The sequence below is a fragment of the Trematosphaeria pertusa genome (genome assembly GCF_010094035.1).
Source record: "Trematosphaeria pertusa strain CBS 122368 unplaced genomic scaffold BU26scaffold_17, whole genome shotgun sequence".
In the NCBI taxonomy this organism is placed as follows: domain Eukaryota; kingdom Fungi; phylum Ascomycota; class Dothideomycetes; order Pleosporales; family Trematosphaeriaceae; genus Trematosphaeria; species Trematosphaeria pertusa.
Genome location: NW_022987228.1, coordinates 409899 through 423946, shown reverse-complemented (window position 1 = coordinate 423946; position 14048 = coordinate 409899). Strand labels below are relative to the sequence as shown.

General features: G+C 54.0%; 3 protein-coding genes across 3 annotated transcripts; 2 read left to right on the top strand and 1 right to left on the bottom strand.

The window, feature by feature from the left end:
• Nucleotides 1-3143: 3143 nt before the first annotated feature.
• Nucleotides 3144-4151, top strand: BU26DRAFT_405726 (uncharacterized protein; the record flags this gene model as incomplete). The annotated part of the gene is made up of 1 exon (XM_033822859.1): nucleotides 3144-4151. A coding segment is annotated over one exon (1008 nt), but the record flags the coding sequence as incomplete, so codon positions are not given.
• A 3177-nt stretch (nucleotides 4152-7328) lies between these two features.
• On the bottom strand, nucleotides 7329-8510 carry BU26DRAFT_403427 (uncharacterized protein; the record flags this gene model as incomplete). The annotated part of the gene is made up of 1 exon (XM_033822829.1): nucleotides 7329-8510. A coding segment is annotated over one exon (1182 nt), but the record flags the coding sequence as incomplete, so codon positions are not given.
• Nucleotides 8511-8990: 480 nt separating this feature from the next.
• BU26DRAFT_465949 (uncharacterized protein) lies at nucleotides 8991-13978 on the top strand. Its single transcript, XM_033825209.1, has 3 exons — nucleotides 8991-9373; nucleotides 9487-12159; nucleotides 12214-13978. The coding sequence occupies exons 1-3, from the start codon at nucleotides 9221-9223 to the stop codon at nucleotides 13579-13581; spliced, it is 4194 nt and encodes a 1397-aa protein (XP_033678347.1). The 5' UTR covers nucleotides 8991-9220; the 3' UTR covers nucleotides 13582-13978.
• The last annotated feature ends 70 nt before the right edge of the window (nucleotides 13979-14048 follow it).

Below are 14048 nucleotides of genomic sequence, written 5' to 3'. Positions count from 1 at the left end.
AAGCTCGCTTCGTACGGGCTTCTTGTTTGTCGTCTCGCATCCTGAGAACCATTTCCTCAGTCCGACGAACCACAGGGCGACGCATATAGAGCATGCAGTCTCGCCCAATCCAATCCTCACATCACCAGGGCACCGAAAACCGGAACTCCGATAAACGCCCGGTAACTCCCGTGCTTCGCAGTCTCCGCTGTATCGAACGTTGGACGTCACCAGCTTACGCGCAGCGCCAGCCCAACGGCTGCTGAAGCCCGACGGAGGTTATATGGGATCTGAACTCCGATCTTCGAGACATGTGCGGTCCGTTTATGCGCGTCATTTATTATTGTCCGAGGACCGTTACTTGTTGTGCGTATCGCGCGAGTCGGGGCGGAGGGTGACGGGGCGAGATATTGCGAGATGACGGCGGAGCGGAGGTGTGCGCGGGCTTGGAGGACATCGACGCCGGATCCAGAGCCGGGAGCGCGTACACTAGGTAGAAGAGGGGAGGAATTCGAGAGTCATGTGCGAGAGTCCTACATCTACTCCGTCGGTTCTTCGGCGCTGCGATATCAGCGTACACGCGGCCTCAGTTTTTCTTCGTCGTTTTCAAACCCCCAAATTCTGTGAGAATAATAGTGTGAGGCTTAGCCGCAATGTGCTCGATCAACGTACATGGATGCAATAATTCCACGGCAGGCGCTGGAGTTGCGCTAAAGCATTCCTTCAGCCTCAAAATACAGCACCTAATACCGCTGAAGGGATTGATGGCGCGTAGTTGTCGTCAGGTATCAACCTGCACATGTCAATCGGCATTTTGTTGTTGCGCAGCGTGAGTCTGCCTCGCAGGATTCGCACCCCTACCACCAGACCAAAAACGTTTCATGCCTGCAAGCGCCTCTTCCCATCTCTTCCCTTGCATCCTTTGATTCCCCCTTGCGAGATATCGAGGAGCTCTCGTAGATGGCGATTTAGTCATGAGAAATTCACGGAATCATTCCGCCCCGCAACGGTGTTCAGAGAACGCTGATGCTCCAACATCCAACAACGCGGCGTAGTTCATAGCTAACTGTCCGTCCCTGAGCTCGGATATCGAGCCGAGCTGCCACGAGCTTCTTGGATCCTTCGTAACGCCTCTGAACAGGTGGTTGGATCCTCGCAAGGGGCCCGAGTCTGGGGATTGCAGGCCCCTAGTGAGCTTCCTAAATCGCAATCGGCGTCATCTCTCGCGCGCGTTTTCCGGGAGACGTTTTGAATCTTAGGGACTACTTTCACAACGTTTCGGTTACGGGAAATGTGAACCCTCCATTTCTAGTGCAGCGGCGTGTCCTGGACCAGAGTTGGCCTCAGGCCCTCAATGCTTGGCCTGAGGTCTCTCCACCGAAGAGATAGAGTTCAGCGACGCCAAACTCCGCCTGCCAGCTGAAAGACTACCCATCGGCGAGGTCTTCTTCGTTTGAGATACGGTAGGTAGCATTGTGGCTTTGAAGAGTTTTCCGCGATCGTTGGACTTCCTTTGCTTCATCAATCATTCGAGATCGTGATCCTCCTAGAGCAGTCCTTCTCGCCAGAAGTACCCACTAGCTGACAGGGTAGACAATCTCTGGAGAAGATCCAACCGATGGCGTGGGATTGCGGTGTAAAGCGCGACGGATTCGGATGCCTGACATGCCGCTAGCCCTAATGATCCTCCTCGACGGCACTCGTTAGATGAGGCTGTGGAATCCCAAAGATGAGCACCGATTGCGGCCCGCACAGTCAGCCTCGTCCAAATTCACCCTTCTAGGAATGCATTTAGGGCAGCTCGATCGAAGTGTCGTCCCCGAGCGGCTAGCATGAGGGCGGCGTGGTCGGTGGCCTGCGGCGGGCGTTAATTTCATGTCCTGGAGTCGACACGGCCGGAACTCAGCGGGCCACGGCGGAAAGAATGGAATGCGTTTCGGATCACGCTGCAACGCTGCGCGGCGGACTGCCCGATGCGCATGTCTCCTTTTCGGCCGGCGTGGATGGGAGCGGGTGATCATCAGCAAGCCGTCTCGCGACAGCCGCAAAGGCCAAGCTTACCCCACGAATTACTGGAAGAAGCAGTTGACAATTTGTCTCCTGTTTCGGTATCGTGACGCCGCCATCGAGGTCACCATCCTGCTGTGCCGGGTGCGAGGTCGAGTGGAGTCCTGAGCGACAGGGGTCTGCCTCGGCTCGAGCGGCGCTACGCCGTTCTGGGGCTTAGCGCGACTAAAATTAGACAGAGAAACGAGGCAGTGCACGCGTGCTCGCTTGGCAGATCGCCCGCCGCATGGGCTTTCCCCAAACAAGCTTTCCTCGCTTTTGACTGCCACCGCCAAGGGCCAGCTGCTCGCGGTCGCGCTGCAGCTCTGCTCTCTGCGGTCTCCTTTCCAGCATTTAATTGTGTCCGCTGAGGCGAGACGGGCTGACTGCCCGGCCACTGCTGAGCTGCGCAGCCCGGTGCCTCACCGCTCGCACGTCAGGTATCAGGTCCCATGCGCAGGGCCACCGGACGGGCCATGGCGGGCTCCTCTCGCATATCTCCTTACAGTGCAAGCCTCACTGAGCAGGAGCCAACACCTAACCAACAGCGTGCCTCCGATCCTTCTGGACAGGGCCACAAATACGATTTCCTAAATAACGGCTTGTCGCTGCAATCTCCGATCAGGCGTCTCTTGCTTCTCTCCATTTGAACTGTACCGCGGCCTCCGCCTCTACCCTCCTGGGGAAAGGAACACATGGAGCGTCCAGATATTGTGTATTACCTCTCCAAAGCAGTGCCCTTTTCCGACCACATATCATCTTTGCCTCTCCCGCTTGTCATCCCTGCTCGTATGCCACTGCCACCGACCACGCCGCTCAGCTAATCCAGCCATATCCACCCTTCCGTCCTACCTTAACATACCACGCTCCCGGATATTCGCCACCCTGGTCTTTTTGCCCCGTTTCCACCAGTTTGAAAACCGGCACTTGGGATATTAAATCTGGCTGAATATCGCCGCGTGCAGTAGCGCAGCCATACCGCTGCCTTCTGCATCTGCATACAACCCGTCGCTGCATCTCCTAAACCTGCCCTGGCTTGTCGACCCTGGCGCAGCTCCAGCCTCGCGTACAAATCCACAACCGTCAGTCTTTTTAACTTTAGAATGATACCCGGCGGCCAGCTGCTGACGGCCCCAACGTCTCTTGCCAACTATAAACCAGAGGATTTATCATTGACAGCGCGATCGCTGATTTCTTCGAGCTTCATATTCCTACAGGTCGACCGCGACCTGACGCAAGAGGAGGGGCGCATGGCACACAACCACCAGAGGCCAAGGAGTCAAACTAATGAGGATACCGAGCTATGGTTTAACTTGCCGAGTAGCGCGAGGCGAGCGCATGAGCAATCTCAAGCCATAGAGCAGTCAGCATATCAAGCTACCTCGAGCCGTCACAGCGCCACCAGATCAGCGTCGCCAGGCCGTTTCCCCTCGGTGCCATTAATATCTACTACTGCAGCGATCAACAAACCACTACCACCATCTCCGGGATCGGAAAAGAAAAAGCGCAAGCCCGCATCGCTACGAAATCTCATCCGGCGCCGTCCTTCTCAAGGACTTGATCCGTCCCATCTTCAGCCCGATTCGTACCAGCATCACCAACGGTCTGTCTCTGCAAACGGAAACTTGAGCCCCGAGCCATTTTATTACCAGCAACAGTCCTCTCGCAGCATGCCTACCTCGCCTCTCGAATATACCCAGGCTTCACCACCGGCGGCTCTGGCTCGCGCTCATTCCGCGGCGGCACACTACCCCGATACCACGCAATATCAAGCTTACTCGCTCCAACCTTCACAGCAACAGCACCAGCCCCAGCGTTCGGCCTCAGTCTCAATGGAACCCATCTTCGAACCGCAACCTCCCCGCGCTCGACGTACCTTCCCCGAAACGAACACCCCATCTACCGCACCACGCGATTCCATCTCAGATAGACCGCGGCCACATACCTGGCTTTCTCCCACAGAGCCCTTTGAGGACGCATCAGAGTTTCACCTCTTCGTGGAAGCCACTAGCGGACTTCCGGACGGCTTTGACCCGCTCTCGCCCAATGGCGCTCCGCGACTACAAGGCTCGCTCTTCGCCCGAGGTCGCCAAAACGACAGGATACCTTTACCCTTTCAGGATCCCTCTGCAGTGCAACCATCGCATTCGCAGTCACACCCGCACCCGCACGCGCATCACGTCGGCGGCTGGCAAAATATGGGATACGATTATATCCCCTCACAATCATCTCGCGGGCTCGGCCTGTCCAGTTCGGCTCTCCCGCGCCCAGAATCCTATCAGCAGCCGCAATCTCCTCGCATGCCTAACCTCAACGCTATGAATCTGGAGCTGGAAAGGTTAGGACTAGCGGATGAAGATACGCCGAACGATGACGAGTTACCGAACTACGCGCAGAGCCAAGCCGAAATGAGTGAGAAGAAGAGGAGGGAAGCTGCTGCAAGAGCAAGGGAATTGGAAACCAGATGGAACAATTCGCGGGGATGGAGAAACCGATGAAGGGACTATCGCTATTGTACATTAAGAGGAGGATGTTACGTTCGAACACCGCCGTTGTTACTGTTCGTCAACCGGGACCACGCTATGGCCCACGGATTATTGTTCGCTTCAGCCCATTGATACCCTCGCTTGATACCACTTTTGGATTGGAATTTTGGATGGAGACTTAGGACTTTAAAGTGCGATTGTATATATACGAATGCACCGGAGGCGCACGAGAACGGAAGAGCATGAGGATGAGAGAGAAAGCTCTTCAAAGGGAATTTGAAAACATTGACCCTTTCACGCACTCCATTCCTGACTGAGCCGGCATGGCATACACGTCCATACTGCATTCTCGAGCCAAAGAATCACGGGCGCAGGCACACGATCCCCCTCCACATCGTGCGTATCTGCATAGAGATCCTGCCCAGGGACCACTTTCAGGTAACCGCATGCCGGCCTAACCCGAAATTCCTCACAGCCTAGTACAGCCACTTCTACAACTTGTCATCGGGGATTGACAAGATTTGGGACCTAGTCGCCAATCTCGAAATTCACTACAATGTCTCGCCCGGAGCTGAATTCAATCAACCTGCATACAATATCGAAAGCCCCGTAGCCCCGTTCACATCGCCCTGTAGCCACTTCTCTATCCAGACATCGGGGATTATGTAGGTACCCGGTCTCCAATCTCTCAATTATTCAATATCGGTTATGCAGCCCAGGTCCCCTGTACATACATACCCTAATGCAAGCCCACTATACGCGTATTACTAGGTGCGGATATTTCAGCCCCTGCATTACCCCTTCCCCGGTCTGTCACATGGCTATCTATCAAAAGAGAGCGCAGGGGGAAGAAAAGAGGGCGCTCGCGGATGATGTTGAACAGGAGGGGCAAAATCCGCCTTGTGCACTATCCGGACGGTGTCAGAATCAGCCTTGTGACATGTCCTTCGTTTTGCCCCACGTAACTACAGTACATGCCTGCATAGCCAAATTTTCCAGACTACCGGGACGAACGGATGGCACTAGGGTGTCATGGTGCTGCGGTGGACGGAAGCTAGTCGTCACCACACAGGGGCAGATCAGTTGCGCGCCTAACGTGCAAATCTCCCGTCCGCGGCGACTATCGCTGGGAAGCCTGAGCGCTACGCTGGAGATGAGGTCGAGCGGTGCTTTCCTCTTTGAGAACTCCATCCGCCTGTAACGTCCGCGCATGTCCTGCTGCAGGTTGACTTCTTCTGGTGGAGATCGGCCGCCTGGCGGTTATTTCTGCTGTTCAACTACTGTGTGCTTGTGCTTGGCTCTGCTACTCGCCACTGCCATACCCATGCTTTTGGAACCCGCGACCACCACGCCCATTTCGGTTATGATATGAGTGTGTGCTGTGTAACACGTGCGTCTTCGCTTCGGCTGTGGCATGATTGTGTAACCGCACTATTCTTTTGAGGTTGTAGTAATGCACGTAAGATGCGGGGCGGAAGGATAGGTGTACGCAGTATCCTAAGTAGATAGCTTGGGGGCGGAAAAGCTTAGGAGACGATCTCCACCTAGCCCAAACCGACGATGTTCTCCTCTCCTGCAATTGCACGCACTCCACGGAAGCGTATACTATATCTGGAAGGCAATATATAGTGGTCTTGAATGTAGCCCCGAAATGTATTACGATGGGGCCTAAATGAGCGTTTCGCCACGCTGAAATGTAGTCCTACCCAACTATCACGACGAAAATTGAGCAGAACGGCCACATGCGACGCCACTTTAACGCTTTCTGAAAATCGCCCGTCTATTCCCACCTATAGCGACTAGTCTCATGCAGGACTTTTGCATGCAGCGATAAGGTGAGGTGGTGAAGTGGTGAGTGGAAAGAATGCTGTGTGGGCGATGGTCTGGGGCTGTGCAAGCAGTAAGATGCGGGACGGAACGAGGCTATGAAAATAGCAACATCAAATCTGCGTAGTGCCGAAGTACCGAGGAGCGCAAGGCTGAGCTTGTGTCATCGAAATATCAGCAAAGCAGACGGAGCCGCGGTCTAGAAGGTCGGTGAGGATGTAGGAAGTATTGAAGGTAGAGGCGAAGCATTGAAATCGGAGAGCGACAGCGAAGCGAGAAGACTGTTGGGTAGAAGTGAGATTGTATTGAGACGAGTGAGACAATGGTGATCAAGAATATTGATTAGATTAGAATGTAGTGGTGCTATATGCGTACAGTGATAACCCTTGAAATGATGCAATGCGTAATGCTGATGGGCGATTCTGGAATTGCGATGCGCGAACAACGACACGACCAGTATGGTCAACGACACGGCTGTTTCGTATTCGTGATCTCTTACCTAGACCACTCTATCTGATGACGCCAGCATCATTCCTCGTATAACTCGAAATGTCGGAGACTCCGATGAGCTCACGTGGAGCTTGTTCGTTTGGCGACCTTGCTCGGACGAGCAGAGCGTTCGTCATCTCGTGCTCGTTTCTCCTGGCTGCTTGACAGAGTGAACCCATGCGAAGAAGAAGAGGTATAAGAAGCGGGAAGAGAAGAGCTGTTCGGAGGAGACCTCTTCGGGGGAGAGTTTCGCTTGCCTACCTTCACACGCGGTCGCTGTACAGCGCCATTCGAGAAGGCGTAGGTATATGAAGTAGAAGAGCTCCCTGAAGTAGAAGAGCTTTTCGATGTTGAAGAGCTCTTTGTAGGGGAAGAAATAGTTGGAGGAGACACACTGGCGGAAGTAGAGCTCACCGGCGATGATTTCTGCGATGCCAGCGTACTGGACCGGCTCCTCGGCCATGTAGCCACGGACATGTTATTCTGCCTCTGCGGGAGCGCTGACATGTTCTGGTACTTCGGCGCTATGCGGGTAGGAATTGGCACGTTCGACTCTTGTAGTTCTTCGGAGTCAACAAGGCGCCAAAGTGCCCTGCTCAACTCCTTCTCTTCCTGGGTGGTGCGTTGGGCTTTGGCGCGGGTCTCTACCGCGTTGTCGTGCAGCTTTCGAACCGCTTCCTGAGTTTCCGGACGGTCAGTAAGTACGAGCCAGCGGGAGTACTTGGACGAAGCTACGATCTTGAGCTGGACGACAGAAGGCGAGATGGCGCTTGGGCCCTCTTTTTCAATGCGCGCCCATGTCTCCTTGCGGAACCACTGCGCCGTCCAAGAGACTGGAATAGCGCAGTACTCCTTACCACCTTGTTGGCTGGCAAAGTCAGGGTGGGCCCATATTTTCCGTAAATGAGCATGAGTGCCGGGCTGCCTCCTTTCCTGTGGATTGATAACAGCACCGAACATGAAATTCTCCCAGGCATATCCCCATTCATTGTCAGGGTGGTCTAAGCGGATGTAGGGCTCTAGCAGCCTTCCCCTACGCATAATGCCGAATGCATGCGCAAGCTCATGGATAAGTGTTGCCGCGAATTGGAAGTCATGACGGAATTGGTCGCAGTGCGTTCCAGCTCTGTATCCCGTTTCTTCGTCGTCGTAGAACTGTTGGAACTTCTCGTTTAGCTCGATTAGAGTGGAAATATCATACTGAAAGGCCGTGGTGCAGTTGGGTGCGTGGGTGGGCCGAGGCGAGTGTAGCAGAGTACGTGCCCATAGCCTGTTCTCGGTGTTGCTCACCCAGTGGAAGGTAACGCAATGAGATAGACAATGTAAAGCCTCACGAACGCCTTCGAAGTAAAGCGCTCTCTCCTCGTCAGACTTGGAGGCCAAGGGGTTTGAAATGTATTGCTTTTTGGATGCGTGGTCAGTGAGGGTTCTTCCGTACACAAGAGGAAGGAAGAATTCGAGGACAGAATCGTAGCGAATAAATAGGGACGCTAAACGGAACGCTTGCTGCATGTGTTTGGTCTCTCCTGGGAAGTTTGAGTCGCTGAAGATGGGATGGATAGAGTTGTCGAGGTCTCCTTCCGGAACTGACTCGTCGTTGAGAAGCTTCAGGCGGTCGCCCTCGTTCGCGGCTGCGACGAGCTCGATGATTCCAACAGCAGGTTCCTTGCACATGATGTTTCGTAGAATGCGTCTTCGTGACTCCGCATGCGATATTGGACACCGCGTCGAAGTCGCTGGCATCGTAGATAGTCTGGCGACAACAGCATTGTGTACACATCAATAGCAAACAGACAAGGGAATAATGAGCGGAAATATATATGGTACAATAGCATTGTTTGTCCCATGAGTGTAAGAGACAAAGGACGGAAGCAGACAATGGATTGTCTTAGAACGGACGGGAGAACGTCCGAGCCGTTGCGATCTTACACGGTTCGCACTGCCGTACCACTTGACAGTATGACAATGGTATGATATAAGTTGGGCGACTATAGAACGAAGTTGTGGATATGCAGTGCCAGAGCTTCGGGCGGTGACATGTGGAAATCTGGGTGTGAGGGAGCTAGTGTCTTGGCACACGTGATCAAAATCGCTAGCGCGTTTTCTGTTGTCGCACAAGACGCGTCTGGCCCACATGCACCGCGCTCCATCATCGCGCCTCCACTCGTTTGCTTCTCCTCCCCCTCCCCCGCCCACGTCCGCATCCGCCGTCCATTGGCTCACCGAGCATTCGATTGAGCCGTCCGTAGCTCGCCGAGGAATCCCTCAACGTATTCCCTTATCCATCTCTATCGCTACTATTTTAGCCGCATAAGGCAGCCATTTTGTGTCGCATTGAGCGGCATCGCTCTCCACCTCCGCCAGATATCTGCGACCTCTCCTCATGCTGCAAGATGGAGTGGGACGCACTGCATTCGATGGCCAAGGCAGCCATTCCTGCTAGCGGCGTGCCACCGAAGCGATACATGGTCGGTGTCCTGCTGCTGGGGAAGTCGCCGCAGGAAGACCTGGACGAGTTTGACTTTTTGTGGATCACGGCTCATGCGGTAGGTTGAGCAACTCCTCATTCCTGTTGCTTGAGTTTGGCGCCCAGTCGATCTTTGACACCGGCGGCTAGAATGCGCAGCTTTTCTCGCTCTAGGAGGCTAACACCATCCAGAAAATCAACGTCCGGAAGATCCGAGATGTGTACATGGTCCGATACCCAGGCACCGATGTTGATCTGATGTTCAAAGACGTTGTTCCTGCCGATGATGAGACCACCAAGTCTCTCAATCAGTACGGAGACGATATTGTCGTGTTACGGGCCGTGGAGAGGAAGCCTCCCGGACCTGAAAAAGCCCCTACTCCCCTACGGGCTTCTGCATCCGTGAGCAACGCCATGCGACCGGCATCGACTGAACCGCGCCATTCCTTGCCAGCCTTATCCGTCAGAAGCGAACCACTTCGGCACGTAGACAGTGCTAAGACTGGAGCTCCTCCGTTGACGCCTGTCTCCACCAAGACGGAAAATGCTCCCGCCCCGGCCTGGGATGTGCTCCGCGATAGAGAATGCCCCAGCAAACGCCCTTTGGCAGAGCCGTCGTTTCGAACGCCATCCCAACCGAATGGAAGTTCAGTTGCGCCGACGCTTCCTCACAACGGAGCCTTTGATAAGATGCACTCACTAGTAACGCATCGGGATAGCACATCCCCTTTAAGTGATCCACCGCTGTCCGAAGTCGGGCCTTTGTCGCGGGCCTCCAGCCATGTATCCAGAACTACTCGATCGGATCGTCCGCATGGCAGCGTTGAACCTCATCGCGCTCCGTCTTTTGACGCCCATTCACTGCCCGTGACCGGTCGCGTAGCTCGCAACACAACGGTCAAGACCGAGAGACGCTCGCCTCCGCTATCCCAGGACCCCACGCAGGATACAGTTGAACCATTCAACCTCGAAAACGTCTTCAAGCGTGATACCTCTCAAGATGCAGACAATGAGGCTGAGGCCACGCCAATCGATCGATACATACGAGAAATAATCAATCAGCAGAAGGTCGAGATACTCGAAGCCGGAGCCGCCAAGTCTAGGAAGATTCTCGAGGACTTGAGGCGCTCGTTCTCCAGATACGCTGCAAGCAGCCCGGATGCAAGCGCTTGGATGGAGGCGATTGACAAGCTCAGTACTCAAGCCGAGCGGACCCGCACGGTTGTTGGCGTGGTCGGCAATACCGGCGCAGGGAAGAGCAGCGTTATCAATGCGATGCTCGACGAGGAACGTCTTGTTCCTACGAACTGTATGCGCGCTTGCACTGCCGTAGTCACGGAGATATCCTGGAATGCCAGCACCAACCAGAGTTCCAAATATCGTGCGGAGATTGAATTCATTAGCCGTGCCGACTGGGAAAAGGAACTTGGTATTCTTCTGAAAGAGTTCCTTACTGATCATGGGACCGTGTCACGAGAAATTTCCGATCCGAATTCTGATGCCGGCATAGCCTGGGCCAAGTTTCACGCTGTGTATCCCAAGATCCACAAGGACATGCTAGGAGACTGCACGGTACAGAAGCTTATAGACGTAACGTCTGTCGTGAGTGTCCTTGGAACCACCAAGCGAATCAACCAGGCGTATCCGGACAGATTCTACACCGAGCTTCAGAAGTACGTCGATAGCAAAGAGAAGGTCACCGGGAAGAAAGACAAGGAGGATAAGAAGAAGAAAGGGCCTTCTCAGATGGAGTACTGGCCATTAATCAAGGTTGTCAAGATATACACCAAATCCGTGGCTCTGTCGACAGGTGCAGTCATTGTCGATTTGCCCGGTGTACATGACTCGAATGCGGCTCGAGCTGCCGTTGCTGATCGCTACATGAAGCAATGTACGGGCCTTTGGATCGTGGCTCCAATCAATCGTGCTGTAGACGATAAGGCCGCGAAGACTCTACTCGGGGACTCGTTTAAGCGTCAGCTGAAGTACGACGGGAACTACTCAAGTGTTACCTTCATCTGCTCCAAGACAGACGATATCTCGATCACGGAGGCTGCGGAAAGTCTGGAACTGGATGATCGGATTTCTACGCTCGATGACCAACAGCGCACTTATGCGGAAGAGATCGAAAACGCCGAGGAGAAGATCAGCGACCTGAAAGAATCCATGGAGGTGTACAGAATCGCCCTGAACGAGGCGGACGATGATATTGAGACTTGGGAGGATCTCAAAGATCAGGTAGAAGACGGAAAAACAGCGTTCGCCCCCGTACAGAAGGCAAAGAATAAGCGGAAGAAAGGCAGATCGGGGAAGAAATCCCGCAAGCGCCGTCAGGTCGAGGACGACAACTCTGATATTGAGTATATTGGTTCGGACAGAGAGAAGTCCGGTGATTCAGAGAGTGATTCAGAATTGGAGGGTATCCAGGCTCCACGGAAGCCGCTCACCAAAGAAGACATCAAATGCAAGCTTGAGGAGCTGAAAAGCACAAAGAAAAATGCCCGTCAAGAGACACAGAAGATCCGCGACGAGATCAGGGCCATCAAACCGAAGAAACGAGAACTCGAAGAGAAGATTGCCGAGGTCCAGGCCGAAATGAGCGCCATCTGCATTGCTGGGCGAAATGAATACTCAAAGGGAGCTATTCAACAAGATTTTGCGGCCGGTATTAAGGAGCTAGATATGGAGAACGCGGCCGAGGACGACGAGGAAAATTTCAACCCGGACGAGGATATCCGCGATTATGACGAGGTTGCTCGTTCTCTGCCAGTGTTCTGCGTGAGCAGCAGAGCGTACCAGAAGATGAATGGCCGTCTCAAGAAGGATGGAAACGTCCCCGGCTTCAAGACTCCTGAGGAGACGCAGGTGAGCGGGTTCGAGAATATGCACGGGTGTATGAATGCTCTAACCTTTTCGTAGATACCTCAGCTACAAGCACATTGCAAGCAGCTCACTGAGGCCGGGAGGATCCAGGCCTGTCGAACATTTCTGCTAAGCCTCTGCCAACAGCTAACAACTTTCTCCCTGTGGGCGTCGAACGACGGCACAGGTCTCAAGATGACAGATGAGGATAAGCAGAAACAGGTCAAGTACCTTACAAGGCGTCTGGACGAGCTGGACAAAGGCCTTCAGCAGGCGGTCGAGGTGTGCCTTCGGATAATGAAGCAAGAGCTGCATAGCCAAATTTTCGACAAATACGATGATCTTGTTCAGGAGGCCATCAGTGTCGCTCCAGAAACGGCCCAGAGATGGGGTTCTCATAGAGATGCGGGCGGAATACACTACTCGACGTACAAAGCTATCGTCCGACGGAACGGTGCCTACCAATCCGCGACTGCTGGATACCGCGACTTCAACGCTGAGCTGATCGACCCAATCCTCAAGAAGCTAGCGACTGGCTGGGAGCGCGCTTTCCAGACCCGCCTACCAAAAGCTTTCGAGGCTTACACCAAGGACTCTGGCAAGGTGTTGCACAGCTTCCACGAAACCATCGAAGAGCGTGCACGGCAAAACGGCGTCGGACTTGCCAACCTGGCAATGCTCAAACAGTCAATTTACACCTATGAGCAGATGTTCCAGGACCTTAACGTCGAACTACTCCAGGCAATGACCGAGCTTCAGCGAGAGGCCAACCGCGACTTCACTCCAACGATTGCGAACGCCATGGCGAACGTTTACGACATCTGCACAGACGAGCGTGGAACAGGCAGCTTCATGCGCATGAAGAACCATATGCACAGTCATGTCGAGCGCGAGCGCCACACCATGTTTGGAGAAGCGACCGGGACCGTAGAGAAGCATCTCAAGCAGATGTGCAGAAATCTGGAAGAGAAGATGGCGAACAAGTCTGAGGAGATATTTGTCATGATGCGCGCTGACTACATGCGCGTGCTGGGCGGCGTCCAGGTTAGTGTGGACGCTATGTCCAGGGAAGAGCGGGAGCTTAGGGCCGAGATCAAGGTGAAGCTGCTGGGTATCGATGCGCAGTTTGAAATGATTGCGAACGGAGAGCTTGAAGAAGTGCAAGACAACGAGGAAGGTGACGAGGGCGCTCCTACAGATACCGCCGCGAAGCCTTTGAAGTTCGATGACGATGCCGACAGCGTCTTTGACTCGACAAAGGAATCCGTTCAGGAGGACGACACGATGTACGAAGCGAACGACGACACCGTCATCACCGAGCCTTCGCCCTCCAAATCCACGGATGATAAGCTGGGAGACGAAGACGCCGGCGACGACCGGCTCCCTACTCCGGGCACCGATGACGAAATGGACGAGGAGTTGTAAGCAGCACACACCTCTCCGTATCGACCATCCTTACCCTTCATCGATACCCACATTTTTCGAGGTTGTTGGGGCTATCGGAGTCATGGCGCTATTGGAACTTTTCATTCGCGCTTCATGGAAAGCGGCCGAAGTCATTCGGCCGCGTTGAAGTGAAGTCAGACATTGGGCTTCCATGCTCGTGCTTATATCGGGGAGGTCCCTGGCCGTTTGATGCTTATTTGAGAACATATCCGTGGTGGCTGGACAACTACCTCCTTCTCAAGAGCGCCGATTCACCATCAAACGTTCACGTGGGGGTGGGCATAACTATCCTAGGCAGATATTGACACCGGCTCAGGGGGATTTCATGGCCTTCTACTTCTATAGCATCCTTAGCAGTAGTCGGTTTAATAAAAATACACTATTTTGATCCGGGTTTGGTGCCGCCGGCTGGCTGGCTGGATTTAATGATGTGAAATCCTGATAGA